The sequence below is a fragment of the Corvus kubaryi genome, unplaced genomic scaffold (assembly GCF_017639235.1).
Source record: "Corvus kubaryi isolate FWS band 111438036 unplaced genomic scaffold, C.kubaryi_AGA036_p1.0 37398, whole genome shotgun sequence".
In the NCBI taxonomy this organism is placed as follows: Eukaryota; Metazoa; Chordata; class Aves; order Passeriformes; family Corvidae; genus Corvus; species Corvus kubaryi.
Window position 1 is genome coordinate 38,678,478 of NW_024581137.1, and position 20,875 is coordinate 38,699,352.

Here is a 20,875-nt window from a genome sequence, read left to right on the forward strand (position 1 = left end):
GTGGCGGCCCGGGCGGGCCGGCGGTCACGGTGCGGCCGGGCCGGGTCGGGCCGGGGACGCGTCCCGGCGGGGGCGGCGGGGCTGCGGCCTGGCCGGTGACAGCGCGGGGCCCCCTGCGGCCCTTCTGGCCTGGCGGGCCGGGGGACGAGCGCGGGGATGCTCGTGCGGGACGAGCTGGCCTGCTCAGCACGAGTAACGCTGTAGCACAGCAAAACAAGTAGTGAGAAAGGTCCGCGCTGGAGTGTTGTTGAAAGGATGAACAGTAAAAAGCACTATCTACAGTTGCTTCGCAGACAGGCATGAGAAAGTCGTCAAAGCGTTTTGCGTTTAGTGCTTTAAAGGGGATTCCTGTGGGAGTTTTCTCTTTTCCTTTCAAGTAAAACTTGACGTGCTGGGATCAGGTGTCATCCCAATCTTGCTTGTTCCAAGGCCAGACTAGATGGAGAGGAAATATCTGGCTTTTACTTCACAAAGATTGTGCTTAACGCTCATGTGTCGAAACTGAAGGTAAAATAACATATAAGCAGTTAATAATTAGTTTTGTATGTCTGATTTGAGATTGTGTGAAATGGTTTATTTTTGGCCTGCTGCTGACATCTTTTTTACTTTGAGTGATAAAAGCTTTGCAGAATCCCATAATATAAAGGGACTTTATGTCGTATGTGGATAAGAACATCCCTTCTGCGTGATTATTTTCTGACAACAGTTTAACACTGTATAAGTCTCTTGAAACCAGTCTCTTTAATATCCTTATGCTTGCTGTAACTTTCAACTACAGATACATTGTTTCATAATGTTTATCAAACTTTAGACATTTGGGCTCCGATTTATTTCTTCCTGCTCTTCAAAGAAAGACCCAAGTCAAAATCATTTGAAAAGTATGTATGTTTTCAGGGGAAAGGATTAGGGCATAAACAAAGTACTGATACATAAATTCTGTATGTATGTTACCAGAAATTCTTAGTCTGTTTCATCAAAACACGACATGGCTCGGTCTTCTCATTTTGAATTGTTAGCACTTTTAAGCTGAAGACTGCACTTCAGTTAATGATTTTGTTGGTGGCGACCTTGACTGACTTATTTTGGAAAGTAGTAAATGATTTTTCTTAGTTGTTCTGCTGTCTTCTAGTGTAATTTGGCAGTTGAAAGTGAGGAAGAGATTGTACTGCTTGCCAGTTTCCCATGGACTATTAGAGAATGATTTGAACTAGTAAGATTAAAAAGTGATAGGCTCAGGTTCTGGCAGGTGTTCACTTTTTTTCTTCCTAGTGCCTCTGGCAGGCAGGGAAGCTCTCTAGAGCTCAGGAAGTCTCTCTAGAGCTCAGTCCAGTGGATGTGCCCCTCAGCACTGCAAGTCTCAATGCAGGGCAGTAGTACCCAGCAATTACCTCAGTGGCTCATTTGCTCTTTTCTAGCTGCAGAGGATGCTGATGTCTTACCAATTGTACTTGTCTAATATGATCACCAGTAAATAATTTTCAAAAGCATTATTTTGTATTCTGTATGAGGAGGTAGAAATAACCACTCAGTCCCAAATTGTTCTTGGAAAAGCAGACAGTGGGCAATGGGCTAATTTTCACTGGTAAACAGCCTCTTTCTTTTGGCCCCTTTCATGGTGTCCTGAGGGAGACTGAAGGAGCAGCAGGCTGTTCAGTTGGTGACAGCCTACTTTCAGAAGCCTGCTGCCTTTATCTGTCACTTAACTTGGATTTGTGCCAGGGAGATGGGATTGATGAAGTCTCCCGGAAAGCATCCCTGGGCTCTTCTTCTTCAAGGCCCCTTGGGAATGTGCTATTATCTGGATTAATTTTTTGGCAGGCTTCGTAAGATAGCATCAGCTGTAGAGTAAGGTCTCATGTTCTCAGGAAACTTCCAAAAGTTGTCAAGCCGTAGTGCTATTTTTCATTTATTTTCTCTGAGTGAAAGTTGAGTGCTCTGCATTTGTTCTTATGCAGCAAGAAAGTTTTCTTTTGAAAATTAGATTCCCGAAGCAGAAAGTCAGTCAGCAGCTATTCTTAATTTCATATGAATTTGGACATTGGTGTAGTTGATAGTATCGTTGCAATAGCTCTGCATTCTTTTCTACTGAGCAGCTGATCAGTACTGTGGAGTAGTTGGAAATTATTTTGGAACCATTTAGGATAATGGATTGCAGATAATGTATCTGGAACTAAATTGTTTTCCATCATTTTGAGGAGCATAAGTATGTCTTACGCTCAGGACAAATTTTTCAGTTAGTTTGGCCAGTTAGCAGCATTTGACTAGTCCTGTTAGCATGCTGCTGCACTGCAACCTGGTCATCCGTAATAGTTTACCATTTAGTGTCAACTTGGTACACCTGGTTTTTTTAGGTGTAGTTGGCAAAAGAATGTTGTTTAAGGCTGCTATTAAATTACTATTCAACAATGCCCAGAGATTTGAGGAGGTTAACTATTGTCATCCTCAAGGGTCCAAATCTCTGGATGAAGCCCAAATATTTTCCATTTTCTGAAGTTTCTTTTTACCATATTTAGGAATATTTCAAGAGGAAGGGATGCTAATCAGTGGTGACACAAGTTTTCACAATCAAGTAAGGGAGCCTTTGATGGTGTGTCCAAGTAAAGAACATAATAATGGAATTAAAAAAAAATCTTCAAGACACTGGGCCTATTGAGAGTATAATTAAGAAACTCTAATCCTCCATTTAAGAGACTAGAATTAAAAATGTTCTTATTAGGTTCATGGGTCATCTGAGAAATGCAGATTTATCTGTAAGTTTGACTCCGGTAAAATAATGGTGAAATGTGCTTTAAGAACCAAAAGACTGTCTACTAGTCTGTCATGACAGGCTAATTAGTAATGTAGCAGTGCTTAGGCTAGGTTTGATGAAGAACTTACTGCTAAAGCAGTTCTCAAGTGTCATTTAGATATTATCTCAAGAATAAAATCTGCGACTCGTTCTGGTATAAGTCGTCATAAAAATCACAGATGATATTAAGAGGAGGTATTTAAAAAACGCGGGGGTTTTGGATTGGTTTGGGGTTTCTTTATTACAGTAAAGGATGAAGGTATTTGCATTTGCTTTGGATGTTACTCCAGTTCTTACTGTGATGCTTTGAGGCAGCACAGGAGTGAGAAGAAATTCAGGCTTACTATTTACAATAATAGGAAATTAAGCAGGTAGTTTAGTAAGGTAGTAGAACTTGATGTGACTTGCAGTCATTTTCCCTGTGTTTTATTAACTCGTGCAGTTGTTGATAATTTTATGCTAACGACTCTTGAGATATTTAATAATGTGCTTGAATTATATATGATCAGCCTGTAGTTTGATGCTATTAGAATGTAAGAAATGGTTTGACTGATTCCCACGGTGCAATTTCTTGAAATAAAACCATCTTGCTATTTAAACTCATTGTTCTTTAGATTTATGCCCTCGGTTAATCAACATCTTTAAAACATCCAATTACATGTCTCTCTGAGCTGGACTTTCTGTGTTAGGCCAGGTTTGCCAAAAGAAGGGAAAATTGTCACAGTTTCTTGACCCCAGATCATTATGGAGACTGAAGACTGTGAATTAACATCTGGCTGTAAGGAAGATGAATTCCAAGGATTGGCTCAGCTTGTTATGAAAGTGGCACTTTTTTGCCGGAGTTGGCCTACTGTTTCTCTCAGTGTTGTTTTTAAAAAGGACATTAACTGTGAGCTAACAGGGAGACTGAGTAGAAGATGTGTGGAAAAGGAGTTATAGCCACCCCCCTTTTCAGTTATTTATAAATATTTATAAAAAACAAGACCTTCTTACTTAAAGATACCTTTGGTGTTATGTTCTCAGTTTAAAATGGCAATGCTGACAGGATAAGACTGAGTGGAATACCCCTTCAGTATATCAGCCAACAAAAAAAAAAGTCTTTTTCGCTATCAATTACCAGACTCTGAGTTCAGCTGGGCACTTTGAAGCCAACATGGTATGTTCCATAGTGAAAGACAGTACTTTTCTGGTAATTCTCTTTCTTTCCTGCCAGGGAAGAACTGTCACTTCAAGTGCGTCTCCTCGTTTCAGCTGTGACAATGTGCATTATAATACCAAAATTTAGAAGATCAAAGTAGATCTCCAACATGTAAAATCTGTTCCTCTAACTAATAAAAATCACACTGCATACCTGATGTGGAAAGTTAAGTTTCTTGCTGATCTTCCTTCTGAAATGCTTTGTCTGCTGTGGCTTGGCTTAATGGGGTTCTGCGAATTCATCCTGGCACCATTTGTTAGTATGACATGCCTGTGATACACCTTGTTTATGGGCTATTCATCCTTCTCATATATCTCTAATGTGCTCACCTTCCTGTTGTGTTGTAACATTTTTGGGCGAAAGGTAGTTTGAGTTCTGTGGATTTGCTAGGGTTTGCACGAGAGATCTAAACATCGAAATTATTTTTGCTCAGCTTGTCTTACGATTTCAGCCTTTTCTAACCAGGTCTTGAATCCTTTTGTCTTCGTTCTGCTCAGTTCATTGAGCTGAGCGATGTCCATCTTGGCTGGGCTGCCTCATGCACAGTGCGATCCTACAAGGTCTTCTGAAGGAATGAGTTGAGGTGGCCGCAGTCACTGCTGCTTGCTTTGCCTCGGATCAGCTGCAGTGCTTTCACAGAGGACACCTTCCACAGCTGCTTCCATAAGGACCTGGGAGCACTCTAAATGGGGATACAGTTAAACTGCAGAAGTTGGTTAATAGCTTTACCAAAGTTAATGGTACATGGAATTCTAGTTTCTCTCTGTAGTGTCATTGCCTGTTGGAGGTTATTTTCAATCTTGTCTAAATGGAATCTGGTTGGACATATTCTTCTTGTGCAGTTTTGAGCCTGTTAGTGAAATGTAAAGTGGTTAATAGTCAAGTGGTGGTTTTTGTAGAATGGGCCAACAAATGTATTTGTTCTTTTTGACCGACAAAAAGAACAAAATTTAATTGCATTTAACTTCAGTGATGTGGAATGGTATGCAATCCAAATTTCTCAGCAAGTGCCTGCAAAAAGAAAGAAAAAATTGCAGTCACTTTCAGTCTTTAAGGACTATTTAAACTATATTGCTTTGGAATTTTAGTGTTTGCAATTTTACAGAGATGGGGAAATTATTTATTTAACCTTGTGAAGAAAACAAAACTTTGAGCAGAAGAGGAGGAGAGAAGGCTGAGGGGAGTATTGACTTTTTCATTAAATCTGTGTTATTTGCAATGACATAACATATTTTTTGATGGTTTTTTTATCATGCTAGAAACTGGCTGCAATATGAGTCTGTGAGTTGAAGACTTTCTTCAACAATTCTGTTGAAGAGTTTCTGTATCCATTCTTCTCTTTGTAATCAAAGTTACAACTTCATTATTTCATTTTAATGATGTCCAATTGTGAAAATGATGTTACATCCATGAATAGAGTAAGAGCAAATAATAAGTAGGATGGTGAAAACCCTTAGATTGGTAGAATTTTCTGACAGTTTTTACTGATACTTGTTTTGACTGCTTCTAATCATGTACATTATAAGTGTTACATTTGAGGGTATTTTGATCTAGATTTGTTATTTCTTGAAATTCTGCTAGTTCTAGCATCTTTGAGACTTCCTTGCAGAAAAATAGCTCAGTTTTAAGACCGTGGTTTTTCTTTCAAAATAAACTTCAGTAAAATCTAAAGCTTGGGAAGCTCAAGCCTGCCCAAGACCTCCCTCTGAAAATGATGTTAGCAATGGGTAGTCACTAAGTTTTCTGCTCTGAGAAAAGCATCGTACGGTTCAGTGCAGTATCCAAACAGTGATGAGAGTATTTACTCTTGCAAATTTCTAATAAGGCAGTAAAATGCTATTGTTATGATGCAGAACTAAGGCAGAGAAGTCAAGTGACTAGCACATATTTCCATGGAAAATCTGCAGCAATATTTATATTCCTTTTACCAGCGCCTAAAGCATCAACCACTAAATCTGGCAATGAATTTTTTTCACCATGCACTGCCTTTCTTCTGTCTAATAATACTTTATAAATATGATGGTGTGAATTTTGGGAATTTTTTTTTTTTCTTCTGAGAAGAGGGTTTTGGTTTTTTTTTCCTTCTGTCCTAAAATGATCAACTGCAATTGTGTTTTGTATATTATACGGGACTTCAAATAGAATCACAGTGCAAATATGCTTATAATTTGTAAATTGTAAATTTAAATTATAAATTGTAAATTTAAATTGTAAATAATTGTAAAAAATATATATGCTTATAATTGGTAAATAATGCACAAAACCAGAGGATTAAACAGAATTTTATCAATGCTCCAAGCATTCAGGTTTGTGTAAATTACAGGGAAACGGGGCCTCAACACACTTAATAAACTTCACGACACAAGGAGAGGCAGGCTTATTTAGGTATCCCAAAAGAGCCCATGCAAGAGCCTGTGTACTTTCACTGCAACCAAAGTATAAGTAATTAAACTCATATATTTAGATCTTTCTGGCCTGGCTTCTCATTCAATAGGGTGTAATGCTGTCTTCTGGGTTTTAGGTACTTCAGTGAGAGTCTATGGCATTTGTAATGAGGAATGGTGTTTTCTTTAGAAGCCGGGTGCTATTCAGTTTTGTATAAATTTTATTCAGAGGTTTACTTGAAAAAAGATACAGTATATGTTTGGAAGAATGATATCAGCATCTAGCTGCTTTATTTGGAGGACATTATATTCTACAACTTATTGAGAAGCTGAAGATACAAACATAGCTGAGATTTCTGTCATAGGAGATGCATTTTGCTTCAGAATACTTCATTTGTTCTATGTGTGATTTATGACAATGTTTGTGTGGTTGGAGCACCATTTCTGACTCAGGAGTTACGAAGCTGTAAATTGTTGGTCAGTGCAAGATATGTTGGTAGGGAAGTACAATTAATGCTTACATTATTCTCTTTTATGTTTTCCTTGGTATCTGGTTTAGGTTTAATATATGTATTAGAGGCTGAATGTTGAGCAAGATGGAATTGGTGTGGCCCAGTATGGTTACTGTTCTGAATACAGAAGTATAAGGAGAGAGGCCTAGTGATTCCACACTCTCTGCTCTGCAAAGTGGCTGAAAATTTTGATATATTGGTTTTGTCTCTTTTGCATTTATTTTAGGAACTAAAAAAATTGTTGAAGTAATTTAGAAAGGTATTCTTATATTGTGGTGGATCATTGTTGTTTTTGACCAAAGAACCCATAGATAAAAATATTTTTTCCTCTGAAATTATGGCACTTACCAATTTCTATGTCTGTCTTTATGGAATTGCTGGTAAGAAAAGAATATTAAATAACTCCTAAAAAATAAAGGTGAGAGATGTAGACATGTAATGGAAAAAAAGCCAAGTAAAAAAGCCAGTTAAAAAAATTTAAAAGTATTATTTTACTACCTACTATTAATAGTAATTAGGATTAATAATAACTATTAATTACTACAAATTAACCTGATGCAACATAAGATTGTACAGTCTTGCACTGGTTAAAATTACTGTGTTCATTTGTAGGCCTTGCTTGTGCTCAGAAAACAATGCCTTGAATGTGAGTGGTGCAGTTTAATGGAAGAGAGCTGTGATGTAGTCCTGTTTCCTTTGTGTTTGGCATAGTATTAGTAAGTTTTGAAGTATGCTGATTTCATGAAGGAGCCAGTGCTGTCTTTTAAAGCTGTTTTTTTAAAGTTTGAAATGTTATCTGATCCTGGCTTGGCATTCACTAAGTTGAGTAAGGTTTTGAAGCAATGATGAGGTGGAGGGATAGGGTCTGAACTAAACACTATTATTGTTACGGTAGAATTATTTTCAATCAGGGATGGAAGATGAAGAACATTTCTTCTTTAAGTTATCTTCTATGTGTTATGGTAACCTGTCCTAAGACTTTAAACACAATGTCTGTTTTTCCTTCCCTGTACAAGCCCGTTCCAGTACTAAGATAGAGTCTGCCAGTGACATATCAATTGTACCTGAGTGCTGGGAGGGTGCCAGCTGTTAGGCAGGGTAGGCAACTGCTGAATGCACATAAACTTTTTTTTTGCCTGTGAATGTGTGCCTCATGTTAGAAGAGAGAGTTTTCACTGATTTTAAGTGATAGTAGTGTAAGTAATTTAACTTAAATAGATTTAAGTAAAAATTTTGATGCAACATAGAAATTTTATCAAAGTGTCTTTGTCGCTCCTGTTCCCAGAGTGGTGAAAGGTGATAGTCATTTGCTAATGCTCTGACAGATATAGAGGCCTTTTTTGTGGACCATCAGCTCAGACAGTGTGCTGCTAACATTCTCAGTATGCTCTTAACTCGCCTTGTTTGAGACAGAATTTAAGTAAAACTCTAGAGGCAATTTTTTTTCTCGTGTCTTACCATTAATTCTATTATCCAATGGATTTATTAGATGATAGTTACTACCGAAGACTGAAAGTATACAGTGAAACTTGGTTTCAGGCTGAAATTTAGTAAGAAACTATCTAGTGTTTGTTGGTAGAAGAAATACCCTGAGTAACAAGGGGGAAGGCATGGCAAGCAAATGGTAGTTTTTATATAGGACTAACTTCAACTGCCAAGAAGGAATGTGGCCGTATCAGAAAACTTGTAATTGTACTCATGGATAAATTCGCAAAATGTTCTCATTTGAGAATTAAAATAAAGGCTGTAATCGGTGTGGTTAATGTGGGTCAGGGATTTCATCAATCACTATCTTACTAGTAGTTTTAGCCAAAGTATTTAAATTAGCATAAAGCACAGTTTGCTGTTATATTAAAACATTAAGCATGCATTAGTTTAGTCCTTGGTGTGTAGAAGATATAACCGATTGCCATGCCATTTCTCTTTGTGGCCATTATGAGGAAAGAAGGATCAATTGTTGTCAAAAATACAGACAACTGTCTGTTATGTAGAACAATGGAAAAGACCAAGGTTTCAGTTCTATTGGATTGCTCATCTCTCTGCAGAAGGACGTGCTAACTGAAGTGCAGCATTGAGCATGAGTGACCAGTCTGGGTTTGTGAGCTCCATGTGTGAGCTTGGAGCCTGGTGGGAACTTAAGGCTTAGGAGAGAACTGTGCAGGCACATTTTGACTGGAGCTGGTCCAGCGCCAGTAGAACTGGCAATGAACTGAAACAGTGGAGTCCTGGAAGTAAACTGCCTCCATGTGGTCTGGTCTGTGTGTCTCTGGACTGTGCCTATCAGCTGTTTTGGGGAATGCAGTGTAGACAACTCAGGCTCTGTGTTTCAAAAAAGCAGTTCTGGTACTGCAGAGTTGAGGCTGTCTTTGGTAGCAGAACAGCTGCTGTGTGCTTAGACTGCAATTTCAGAAGACTGCCTTGGCCTGTGATGGTTCATGCAAGGCCTTAAGTTCAAGTGTCTTACCTGAAAATCACAAATTTCTATGGTTGTTAGCCATAAGCATGATTTGGAACAAGAGCAGACTGAAAGGAAAATAAAGTGGTTGGTTGATTAGCTGATATATCTTAGTGCTAGATGTTAGCATGGTGTCTACCCATAATTTTTGACATTTCTGTTGATTATGACTGCTTTTTCTAGTCAAACAAGTTTTCTGATAGGGTTTAGACAGAAGAGGCAGTGCCCTTTTATTCTGAGAGAACATACAGAATTCGAACTAACTTCCATTTAGGATTTCCCTATACTGTTTTGCTCTTTCCTTTGCATCAGGCAGTACAGCTGATGTGTTATCATTTCAGCTGTATATATGGCAGTGTTGAATTTTTCCTCAGAAATACTTTGGGAGCACATAACCCTAGAGTTTTGCTTTTCTGCATTTTTGTTCTGAATTAAGAAACTAATTAACTGTAACCTATGTCAATTTGTAGGACAAGAAACTCATTCATAAGAAAAGCTATCAACTTTGATATGAATAATTCCTTTTAATTTTTGGAGATTAGATGTTTTGCTTTGTCTTTCTCTTTGCAATTTTGCCAGTGCTAATCTAGATAATGAATCTTTCCTGGCAGATAAGTTTTTATAAGAAATTTTTGGTTCCTTTCATAAAACTAAGTAGTCTGAGACATTCCCTGAAGAATGGTGCTCATTGCTGAGCATTATTTTGTGTTTTGTAGATTAAGCTGTAGACATTATATGAAGCCGGGATGGGAAACAAAGTTTCTGTATTATTCTGTGCCCATTCTCCTTCTGTTTGGGTACTAGTTGAAAATACTTGTGCATTTCCTTATGCTCTCTAGTCCTGATCTGATCTATCAGTATTTAGATAATCTTCTATTGAGCTGCAGTGTTAGGCTCAGTTTCCTTTAATGCTTTTATTTATTGTTATCCTTAGTATACTAACTAAGCTTTTTTGGGGGAGAAATAGGGAGGGAGTCTTTATTTTTTCTTCTGACATTGAACCTATTTCTTCTCCACCTCCTCTCTATTTCTTTAGTCTTCACCAGGGACTCTTGTCCCATTCAAAAAATTTGGAAGAGAGAGTCCCAATGTCTTCTTTGATATTAGCTTTAGTTTAGCAATCTTTATAGCTGAAAGGAAACAGTGAAACAAAACACAAAAAATAAGGGGAAGATAAAAGTTAAGTGATTATGATGACTTTTTAAATTCTTCTTGTTGAGATGTAATAAATAGAAAGGAAATGCAAGACACAGCAGTTTAGTGTCTGGGAAGGTGATAAATTCAGTTGTATCTGACTCTGCAAAAAGTGAACTAATGCTTTGGGTATTCATATCAAACTTTATAGTTTCAAATGGGAAAAAAACCCTAGCTATACTAGTTGTGTCGTGTTCTGGCTGCATCTTTATTATGGGGGAAAACAACCCCAAAATTTGTTTGCTCATTAATTAAAATTCATGGTCACAAGTGAGCATAGAAAATTAAAAATAACTAGATTTAACATTGTTAATATATGAATTTTATTAAATATGGGGACTTGCCATACGTTTAGGAGTATAAAAAGAGGTAATATTTCAACATCTTTGTTGACAATTTTGAATTTTTTTTAATTTGTATTTTCATTTACTTATACTTTATTTCTTAGAGAAAGCAACCAGTGAGATGAACACTGCAGAGGACTGGGGCCTCATCTTAGACATCTGTGATAAAGTTGGACAGTCACGCACAGGGTAAGTGACTTTAGGAATTTCCTCCCCAAACCTTTTTAATTCTATTATTTCAGTCTCATACGCAGGTGAGAGGAATGAATGTTTTGTTATCTTTTATAAACTTCTGCAACAGCTGAATTTAACTTAAATTGATTACAAGTAAAAGGAAAATGTGTGGGGTTTCTGCTGAAATCTTTTGCAATCCTTCCTTTGGAGGTACTGGCTGATTTGTTAAAATTAGGACTCGTGTACAGCAGCTTTTCACCAGTGTAACAGAATAAATAAATTGATATGTTTTAGCAGTATCACTGTAAACCCAGGAGGCTTCATGAGGCATTTTTCTTAACAGAATCATAATCTAAGTTGGAAGTGACCTCCGGAGGTCATCTAGTCCAACCCCCCCCAGCTTCAAACAGGTCTAATTAGATCAGGTTGCTCAGGACCGTGTCAAGTCTTGAATGCCTCCAAGGTCAAAGGTTCCATAACTTCTGTGAGCAACATGTTTCAGTATTTAACTACTTCTACTTACTAAGTAAGTAAAAAAAACCCACATAATCCTGCAATCTGATTACAATTTTTCCTGTTCCAGCTTGTCTGTTGCATCTTGTCCTATGACTGTGCAGCTCTAAGAGAGTCTGGCTGCATCTTCTGTGTATTCTCTGATTAATTGGTTGTAGAAAGCAGTAAGGCCCACTTTTTGTCTGCTCTTCTCAAAGCTGAAAGCATCTCTTCTGTCCTTCCTTGTATGTGACCCTCCCTGACCATCCTGGCAGCTATCCATTGGAGTTAGGGCAGTGTGTAAATAGCCTTCTTGCACTGGGGAGTCCCAAACTGGACAAAGTGCTCCAGATGCAATATTGCAAGTGCAGAATGGAGGGGAAGGGTTGCTTTCCTGACTTTGTTGGTTGTGCTGACCAGTTGTTTGAGCCAGGATGTAGGTGGTTGTCTTTGCTGCCAGGCTGCACTACTGACACCTCTCACCCAATAGGACCTGCAGGTCCTTTCCTCCTTTTCATGTGGTCAGCTCCTGGCCTCATTTAAAATGCAATACCTTACCCTTGTTGTTGTTGAACTCCCCGTCTGCCCATTTCTTCAGCCTGTCCAGGTTCCTCTGAATATTAGCCATGGCCTCCAGTATATTGATTGTTCCCCTTCAATTTGCTCTGGTCAGTAAGTTACTGAGAGCACTGTTGTTCCCAGCAGAAATCCCTGAAGGATCCCACTAGATAGTGCCTGCTAGCTGGAATTTGCACTACAGGTGACAACTCTTTGAGCCTAGGAGACCAGTTTTTCACCCACCTTGTCATCCTTTTATCCATATTTCACCAGCTGTGTGATAAGGAGGCTATAAGGGCTTCAACTGTATGTAAAAACTTTGCTAAAACCAAGGTATGAAGCATCTGCTGCCCTCCATTGTTCTCCCCATCAGACCACCAGTGTCTTTGTCACAGAAAACAACAAGGCTTTGTGTTTCTTCCCCTTGTTTTCAGAAGCTATTCTCTGTCATCAGGGCTTTGATAAGATGCATTTTGAAGATGTGATACTAAATTAAACACATCTTAATATGGGCTGCTAATGTTTCCATTACTGATTATTTACTGAGCTCTTTCATAGAATTTATGCATGAACTTACTTTTTTGGACAAGAAAAGATAAAGTGTAATTTGAACTAGCATCTAAAAATACAGTTTAAAAACATAATTTCAGTGTATTTATAGTGCTTTCAGTCAGTGTAGTATTAGGATTTGGAAACATTTTAAATATACCTTCTTGAAGCATTCCCTGTAACAATTCAGGTAAGGGACAGACTCAAGAAGAGAGTTTTTCCACTGATGCTATGAAAAGCTTTTCTGAGAATGACTTGGATTGGCTTGTAAAACTGCCAGAAACAGTATGAGATGCCAGACAGCAAAGTCCCACCTGGGACTTTTGTTCCAAAGGACAGGTTTGCAAATAAGCTTATTCCTTAGGGTTAGCGGTGGTCTCTGGAGGAGTACTTAAAAATAGCATGGCATATTGAGACTTTTGTGCTGTTGTGTATAACTGTAGTTAAGATAACGGCTGACAAGTTGTTGTTTATGTTTCATATTAGCCTTTATATGTAAAACTGCATTTCTATTCTGTGAGGATGTTGATGCCCAGCCTGTAACAGTAACTATATTATTGAATGCTTCAGTACTCTATTTAATCACTGAAAGCCTTTCCACAGATGAAATTTAGTGTCACAGCAACATAGCCTCAAGAGTGCTCGAATATGTGTAGCTGCAAGAGACAGCAGTACAGACAAAGCTAGAGATCTTTGGTAATGTGCATCTAAATTCCAGTTAGGATTTGTGAGGTTTGTTTGTGTTGGTTTCGGTCTTTTTCTTTTGTGTGTTTGTATTTTAATATTTTTTCTTAATAAAACTGTTTTCTAAAAGAAAAGTGGAACTTTAACCTTTGTAATATTTATCCTGCTTTTAACAGGCTGCCAGCTGACTTGTTGCTTTCATTTGGATTCTGTTAAAACTTGCTGATAGTGGGTTTTTTTTTGTTTTTGATGGATTATGTCATGCAGTAGCAAGGTAAAGCAAGACAGTTTCCCATTAAGAAGTTTGTGTGAGATATGCTTAGCTGTTTGAAATTCTCCTGCAGTTTAAGTTCCTCTGACAAGGATGCAAGCCTTCTTAACTGAGATCAGCTTTAATCTTTTAACCAATTCTGCTCCAGTACAAGCTGTCTGTTACTGTTCTCGGCAGAAGTTTAGATTACAAAATCTGTCCTTTAGGGATTTTCTTTTTACCAGTCTGTAAGCTCCATTGCATGCCTGCAGCATTCTAGATGTGGATTGTCTTCCACCTGAGGTCTCAGCAGCCTGGAAAACACTTACTCATTCAGTAGCACTTTTGGTATAGCACATTGTCTGCCAACTTGTTTGTATCCAGATTAATTGTTGGAAACCTGTTATGCTACAAAGGTGCTGCATTTTCTCTTAAGATAAACTAGTTACAGTTCCCTAACATAATTGCAACTGTTATTTTTTACATTGTAATACTTTCTGTACTGAGAATCACAAATTGCTGAAAATGTTATCTTGCTTCCTTTAATCCAAACAACTAAGATTTTTAGCAAGTTAGACTTCCACTGAATCCCTCTCTTTGACTACTTTCTCTGTTTTTTGTGAATTTCAAAATTAGTTATTAGAATTTTTGTAGAAAACATAGGAAAGACAGAAAATAGGTCAATATTTTAAACAATATGGTTTGTTTACAATAGCCTATATGAAATACTGCTCTATGTAGTATAGAATTAACTTAATACTTTCTGCTTGTTTTGCATATCATATTCTTAAGATGATCTAAAATTTGCCTAATGATCAGACAACATACTTTTTTACTCTCTGAATTTGTTTTAGGAGCTCATACAACTCAGCAGTTGCACATGTCATTGTTTGCATCTTGTTTTTTGCCAATATTAGGTCAGTGAGCAAGTTGCCTTTTCAACATGGAAACATGATTAAAACAAAGATTTTCCTGTTAGAGGCAATCTTTTCTGTCCCCTGTTTTTGTACAGCATTCTTAAAAACTTGTTTGTTTTAAAAACTTTAATCACATGGTGTGATTCTTGAGGCTGTCCTGTGCAGGGCCAGGAGCTGGACTTCAATGATCTTTGTGGGTCCCTTCCAGCTCAGGATATTCTATGATTGTATATTTGACTGGCATTTTAAATCTGACTACAGGAAGGGTATAGAGTTTTGCATAGTGTTGCTTTTCTGCAATAAAAATGCTTGCAAAACTGAATCTATAGTTTTATCATCTCAGAATAATATTAAAAAATTTGAATGGTTCATTAAACAGAATAGAAGGAAAAATGAAAGGAAAAATTAAAGGATGGGTATGGTGTATTTTAGCAAAGATACCCCGCCTTCTTCAGTCGTTTCAGTGCTAGCCAGTTCCTAACTCTAATCGTGTTTGCATTTTGCTTTCAGATAGTTGTGCTGTTTATTTCATGAGACATACCAATCTACATTGAAACTATCACAACTTCAATTTTTGACCAGAAAAGTTGCCTAATCAAAAAATGATGGCTGAAAAAAAATTAAGTCAGTGGCTGAGAGAATACACCAATGGCTGAGAAAATAGAAACATTCATTGCAACACTCTCTGTTTGGGGGTGGGTATTGGAAAATTGTCATTGAGAAATGGTTTGTCCGTATTGCTGCTTGCCTAACTTTGTCCTGATTCCTTAAGGATTAATCACTGCCTCAGCAAGTCAGTGTTCTGGTTAGCTGTTTCTTCTTTGGTTGTTTTTGTGCCTGTTCATGCAAGAGAGAACAGCAAAATTGCTTACTTGCTAGTTTTCTGATGTGTCTTCTATTTTTTTCCCCCTCAAATTACACAATCTCAGTAGCATTTTGCATTGTCATTGCAGTGTATGTCTAACAAGCTGGCCAGGAAGCTTTATGACCAGCCTTTTTCTGAAGGAGCAAGGAGGAAAGTTGAGTCCCACAGAGTTACCTTAGACTGTAAATGAACAATAAATTCCTGAACATATCTGAAATGTTTGTGCACAGTAGCATTTTAGACTGCAAATGCTGCTAATTGTGTATTTGTTAAATAAAATACAATCAGAATTTGTTTTTTACTTTCAGCTAAACCTGAAATCTATTGTGAATATTTTCTGGGTATATTGGTGTATGGTACCATATGATGCCATATATGCTACATAGCTTCTATTGTATCTTGCCATATTTTCACCCTACTTATTTGTTATTACTACTCATTGTGGTGCCTCTGAAATTCTGATCATAGCATCCTTGGAGCAGAACTGTGGCCAAATATTTGTATAGTATGATTTGGAGAGATGCCTAATAAGTGGATAGAATTCTACACTCATAGGGTGCATGCTTCCCTCTGGTGTCTGCGTAGTGCTTCTCGTAATTTACACACTAAATTGTATGATGAATTAAGTAGAAGTAAAAATAAGAATTACAGTCCTGTCTAGAATAGGTTTTCTTACTCTGTGTGACTTAAGATTGGTACACCTGGATTATTTTTTTTAATGTATGTGTAATCAAAAGATTTCTTATTTTAAACATGTGAGCATGTTAGAACATTTAACACTCAAGTATTGATCATTTCTGTTAACTATATGAGCAAGTAGATTGTACTTGAGACATGTGGCTGATCATTTGGCTTTGAGGCTTTCTTACTACTTTATTACTTTTAATAAGACTTTGGATTCCTTTGTAAAAAAAAATCTTAAGCTGGTGGTCCTGCTAAGCTCTTGATCCTTCACCCTGCCTTTGTAAATACTAGCTTAACAACGGGCAAGCACCTTTTTGAGCTTGCATTCATATCACATTGTTAATTCTACTCATAAATTAATGGTTAAAGAAAGCAGTTATTTCTGAAAATTTTAGCCTGTATTCTTTTTCAGTTAAAATGAACATATGAGAAGTCTTGGATAATTAATAGATAAAAGGTAGTACTTGCCTTAAAGCCTTCATCTGTAATAATTGGTTATATGAAGGTATACACTGAATGATATGTACTTGTGCTTGTCACTTGTGTGACAGCACTTTCTATAATTAGAACCACTAAATATGAGGTGGACATTTCTGTAAAATGTAGACTGCCAAATATAGTATAGCCAAGCAGTGGTGTAACTTATACCTGAGTTTCATGTTAGTTTTTGGATACCAGTTCAACAGAAAAATACTTTTGCTTCCAAAGACAACCATGCTATAAAAGTGTAAAACCTCTTAGTTTACATTTACCTTCTCTTTTCCTCTTTCTCTACATACTCTCTTCCAGGGTTATCTTTTCAGGTCTCTTCAACAGATAATGACTGTATGCCCATGATAATGCCTACCTCAGCCTTGCTTAGCTTTCCACTACTTTTATAGACAGAACAAAGTAACAGAAAGTCACACAGATTTTAATATGCTAAACTTTCTGAAATGCCCTTTCAAATTCTTTGTTGAAGTTGCTTTTCGTGTTATTTCTATCTACCACAACATGGGTAAGACTTTAATTCTGTATTTAACTGTTTTGAAGCTTTGATGTAAGATTGTCTAATAGGTTTTTTTAGAAATTATTGGTTCATTACATGTCTTCTTTATAAATGTTATTCTGTAGATTAAAAGAGACTTTGAGGAATGTGGTGGTAATTCAAAATAAAAGTAGCAAAAGGGTGTTGGTAAATCAGTATGTAAGGGAGTGTTCTTACATATATATGTGAAATACAGAGGAGTAGGTGCATGGACTACAGAGAATTCCAGTTCTCTAACTGTAAGGGATGTGATGCATTTCTGGAGTATTTACGCTAATTCGCTCTAAATACAAAAGGTAGTATAAATTACTGAGAGGTTTTGATAATTAAGAGAGCTACAAATCCTACAGGTAGAAATGGCTACAACTGTTTGTGGTGTTGATTTATTTTTTAAATGTTGCACTTACAAGCTATTAAGTAATTTACTCACAATGTTCAGGAGATCTTGCTCTCTGTTAATGTTGTCAGCATTGTAATGTGTGCAATAGGAAATGTTCATTCCATTACATATTTTTAAATGTCTTGTGTTTTTTAGGCCTAAAGACTGCCTCCGCTCTATTATGAAGAGAGTGAACCATAAAGATCCCCACGTTGCTATGCAAGCGTTAACAGTAAGTTCTTTTTAATGTAGTGATTTTTCTTGCTAAAAAGTTATATTGCAAAAAAATCTCTGAGTTTTAATCTTTCTTTCATTAGCTTCTAGGAGCATGTGTATCAAACTGTGGCAAAATCTTTCATTTAGAAGTCTGTTCAAGAGATTTTGCCAGTGAAGTAAGCAATGTGTTGAATAAGGTAATGTATTGCATTGATTTATACATTTCATCTGTAAGGGAAATCAGACAGAGAACTGGAGTAATCTGAAAGTGGAATGGAATCTACTTTTGGAGGACTGAAAAGGAGGGGGAAGGGAAGGAGAGAAGATTACTGTAAAGACTGTGGCTCGCAGAACTTCCTGAATGCCACTTCATACTAGTTAACATAGGTATTCTGTGTGGTGTGTTAATTTACAAATAAACTACTTTATTTTTACTTTAAATAACAACAGTGAAACACTAAATACAAATATGGTGAAATGGAGATAATACAGGGCTTCTATGCAACCTTATTTTACTTTATTTTGGGCCTAGCACACACTGTAGTGGTATAAATACAATGCTGATGTACTATTCTCCCTTTCTAATCGAATTGAGTGCAAAACTTGACTACAAAATAAAGTATATATATTTTATATAGACAGTAACATGCAATTACTTGAAATTAAGGTCAGATTCCTACATTATTTAAGTAATTTCTACTGTTCATGCAGGGTCATCCAAAAGTCTGTGAAAAGCTGAAAGCCCTTATGGTGGAATGGACTGATGAATTCAAGAATGACCCACAGCTCAGTTTAATATCTGCTATGATAAAAAATCTTAAGGAGCAAGGAGTTACTTTCCCAGCTATTGGTTCACAGGTATATTAGAATTTTGTGGTTGTTCTCAAAGTGTGTCACAAATTCTTTTTATCCTCAGCTCTGTGTTTAACAGTTTGTACTTTTGAATTCTAGAATGTTTGGCAAACAAAATGAAAACTACCTTATCTTAATAAAATTTTTCTTTGAGGGATGAAGTGCTCTCAATTACTTTAGATTTTTATATAGCAGATTGTATTTTATATAGCATATATTTTTTAAATAGCAGATGAATACAAATCAAAATGGTGAACTTCATGCATTCTCAGTTTTTTGTTGGATTCATTTTTACATCTTTTACTTTTGTCTAGGCTGCTGAACAGGCAAAAGCAAGTCCAGCTCTGGTTGCCAAAGATCCTGGTACAGTAGCCACCAAAAAGGAAGAGGAGGATTTAGCTAAAGGTGAGTGCATTTGTTTGCTGACATGATGCATATTGATTTATTTAAACGCCCATCTGTACGTGTTACTAACCGTTTCTTCAACACTTAACTCACCAAAGTCTATTTTGAAAGAGATCTGTGTCTCAAAAGCATATTCTTCATGAGTTTCATAATGTTTGTTTGTGTGTCCACCCTGTCCCTTCTTAAATATGATCCATTTCTTTTCTGCAAACTTGAGCTGAGTTAAATATGAGTGAAGCTTCTCTGCCTGGTCAAGCTTAATTGAAAATGACCCAGAAATGTGAAATTATTCAAGGAATGATAGGGAGAAAAAAAAAGGAAGGGTCAAATTTTTGCTTGTTTCAGCAAAAATCATTTTGTTAATTATGAATTAAGGAGGGACTTCACTGTGAAGATGACTAATGTCATCTGGTGTCTTCTTATTCCTGAAGATATTAAAACATTATCCTTGGCAGTCAGCTGTAGTGACCCTGCTTGAACAGTGGATTGGACAAGATGACTTCCAGAGGTGCCTTCCAACCTCAGCCAATCCATGTAAATCTGATTCTGTGAATCCAGACTAAAGGCTCCTGTCTAATGGAGAACCAGTGTGCACTGGAACAGCTGTATCTTTTTAATGTTTCAAGCAATATGGAAAAGTTCAACACGGTGTAAGATGTAAAGCAGGAATGTAAATATTTTAGATCAGTTCAAGGTTGTAACATTAATATAATAATAAAAAATGGATGACTTTACAGAGTTATTCCATTTGTGCTTAAAGGCTATTTATTCATCCTGTCCATGTTAGAACCCTCAGTAAATCCATAGGCAGAATTCTGCTCTCTCTTTGTTATTTATCATTAATTCTAAGAGAAAGACAGAAAGTCATTAAAATGCAACAGGAATAGAATTACACTAAAAGTTTTCACAGAATTAAATTTTCATACCCATCAACCCATTTTTATAGGGAATTTTCATCTGAATAACTCTTCTTTTGTAGCTATTGAGCTGTCACTAAAAGAACAAAGGCAACAGCAAACAACACTTTCCAGTTTGTATCCAAGCACCTCAAGCCTTTTAACAAACCACAAACACGAGGGCCGAAAGGTTCGTGCAATCTACGATTTTGAGGCTGCTGAAGATAACGAACTAACTTTTAAAGCTGGGGAACTTATAACTATCCTTGATGACAGGTAAGTTGTATAGAATGCCTACTACACCTATGTTAAACTGTAAAAATGAATTAGAAATAATTGTATCTTCTATGTAGAAGCATACCTTGGAATGCAATAAATGGAAATATATTTTTGTGTTAAATACTTTATTTTGTTATCTCCTAGGTTTTTTACAAACAAATGTATTTGCATAAAAATTCTTGTGCCAAGATTTCAGCATATATACAAATTATGTGCTAGTAATATAAAAGCCTTTACTGTACTATTTCTAGGAAAGTTCCATGTGAGTATGGGGTTTTTAATGTATGGGGGCTTTATTATTTTTTTATCTTTAGTGATCCAAATTGGTGGAAAGGTGAAACTCATCAGGGTATAGGATTATTCCCATCTAATTTTGTAACAGCTGATCTTTCTGCTGAGCCTGAAATGAGTAAGTAACATTACGTTTATGTATATATGTTAAGCCCTGCCATGGCCCAGGGGTGATTTCCTTTCCCTTATGATGGAGTTCAGTTGCAAGTTAATGTGATAATTGAAGTAAAACTGAGGACCCCTTGCTATGGTCTCACAAACAACAGTCAGACCAAGGGTGCCCAAGCTGTCTTCTGCTGAAAAATGCTGCTGTCTACTGCTTTGTCAGCAGCTTCTTTGAGACTCATGGAATCACTCAATTGACATCTAGATAAATGTGGGAAACAGCAGCTTTTTTCCTAAATTGACTTTTTGTCCAGTTGAAGTAGTGCACATTTAATCGAGATGAAACTGAAGGCCTCATGGCAGATAGGACTTGGAGA

General features: G+C 36.9%; 1 protein-coding gene across 2 annotated transcripts in view; it reads left to right on the forward strand.

Moving 5' to 3' along the window:
* STAM (signal transducing adaptor molecule) overlaps positions 1-20,875 on the forward strand; it is a 34,084-nt gene that overhangs the window by 653 nt on the left and 12,556 nt on the right. Inside the window, exons 1-8 of one of the 2 annotated variants that reach the window (XM_042043330.1) lie at positions 10,979-11,064; positions 15,010-15,194; positions 17,611-17,686; positions 17,772-17,867; positions 18,382-18,528; positions 18,837-18,927; positions 19,907-20,099; positions 20,417-20,511. In XM_042043330.1, coding sequence (XP_041899264.1) covers positions 15,148-15,194; positions 17,611-17,686; positions 17,772-17,867; positions 18,382-18,528; positions 18,837-18,927; positions 19,907-20,099; positions 20,417-20,511 — 745 coding nt within the window. In that variant the 5' untranslated portion in view covers positions 10,979-11,064; positions 15,010-15,147. Of the gene's footprint in view, positions 1-10,978; positions 11,065-15,009; positions 15,195-17,610; positions 17,687-17,771; positions 17,868-18,381; positions 18,529-18,836; positions 18,928-19,906; positions 20,100-20,416; positions 20,512-20,875 lie in introns of those variants that run through there. The other variant, XM_042043329.1, reaches the window with a different exon arrangement.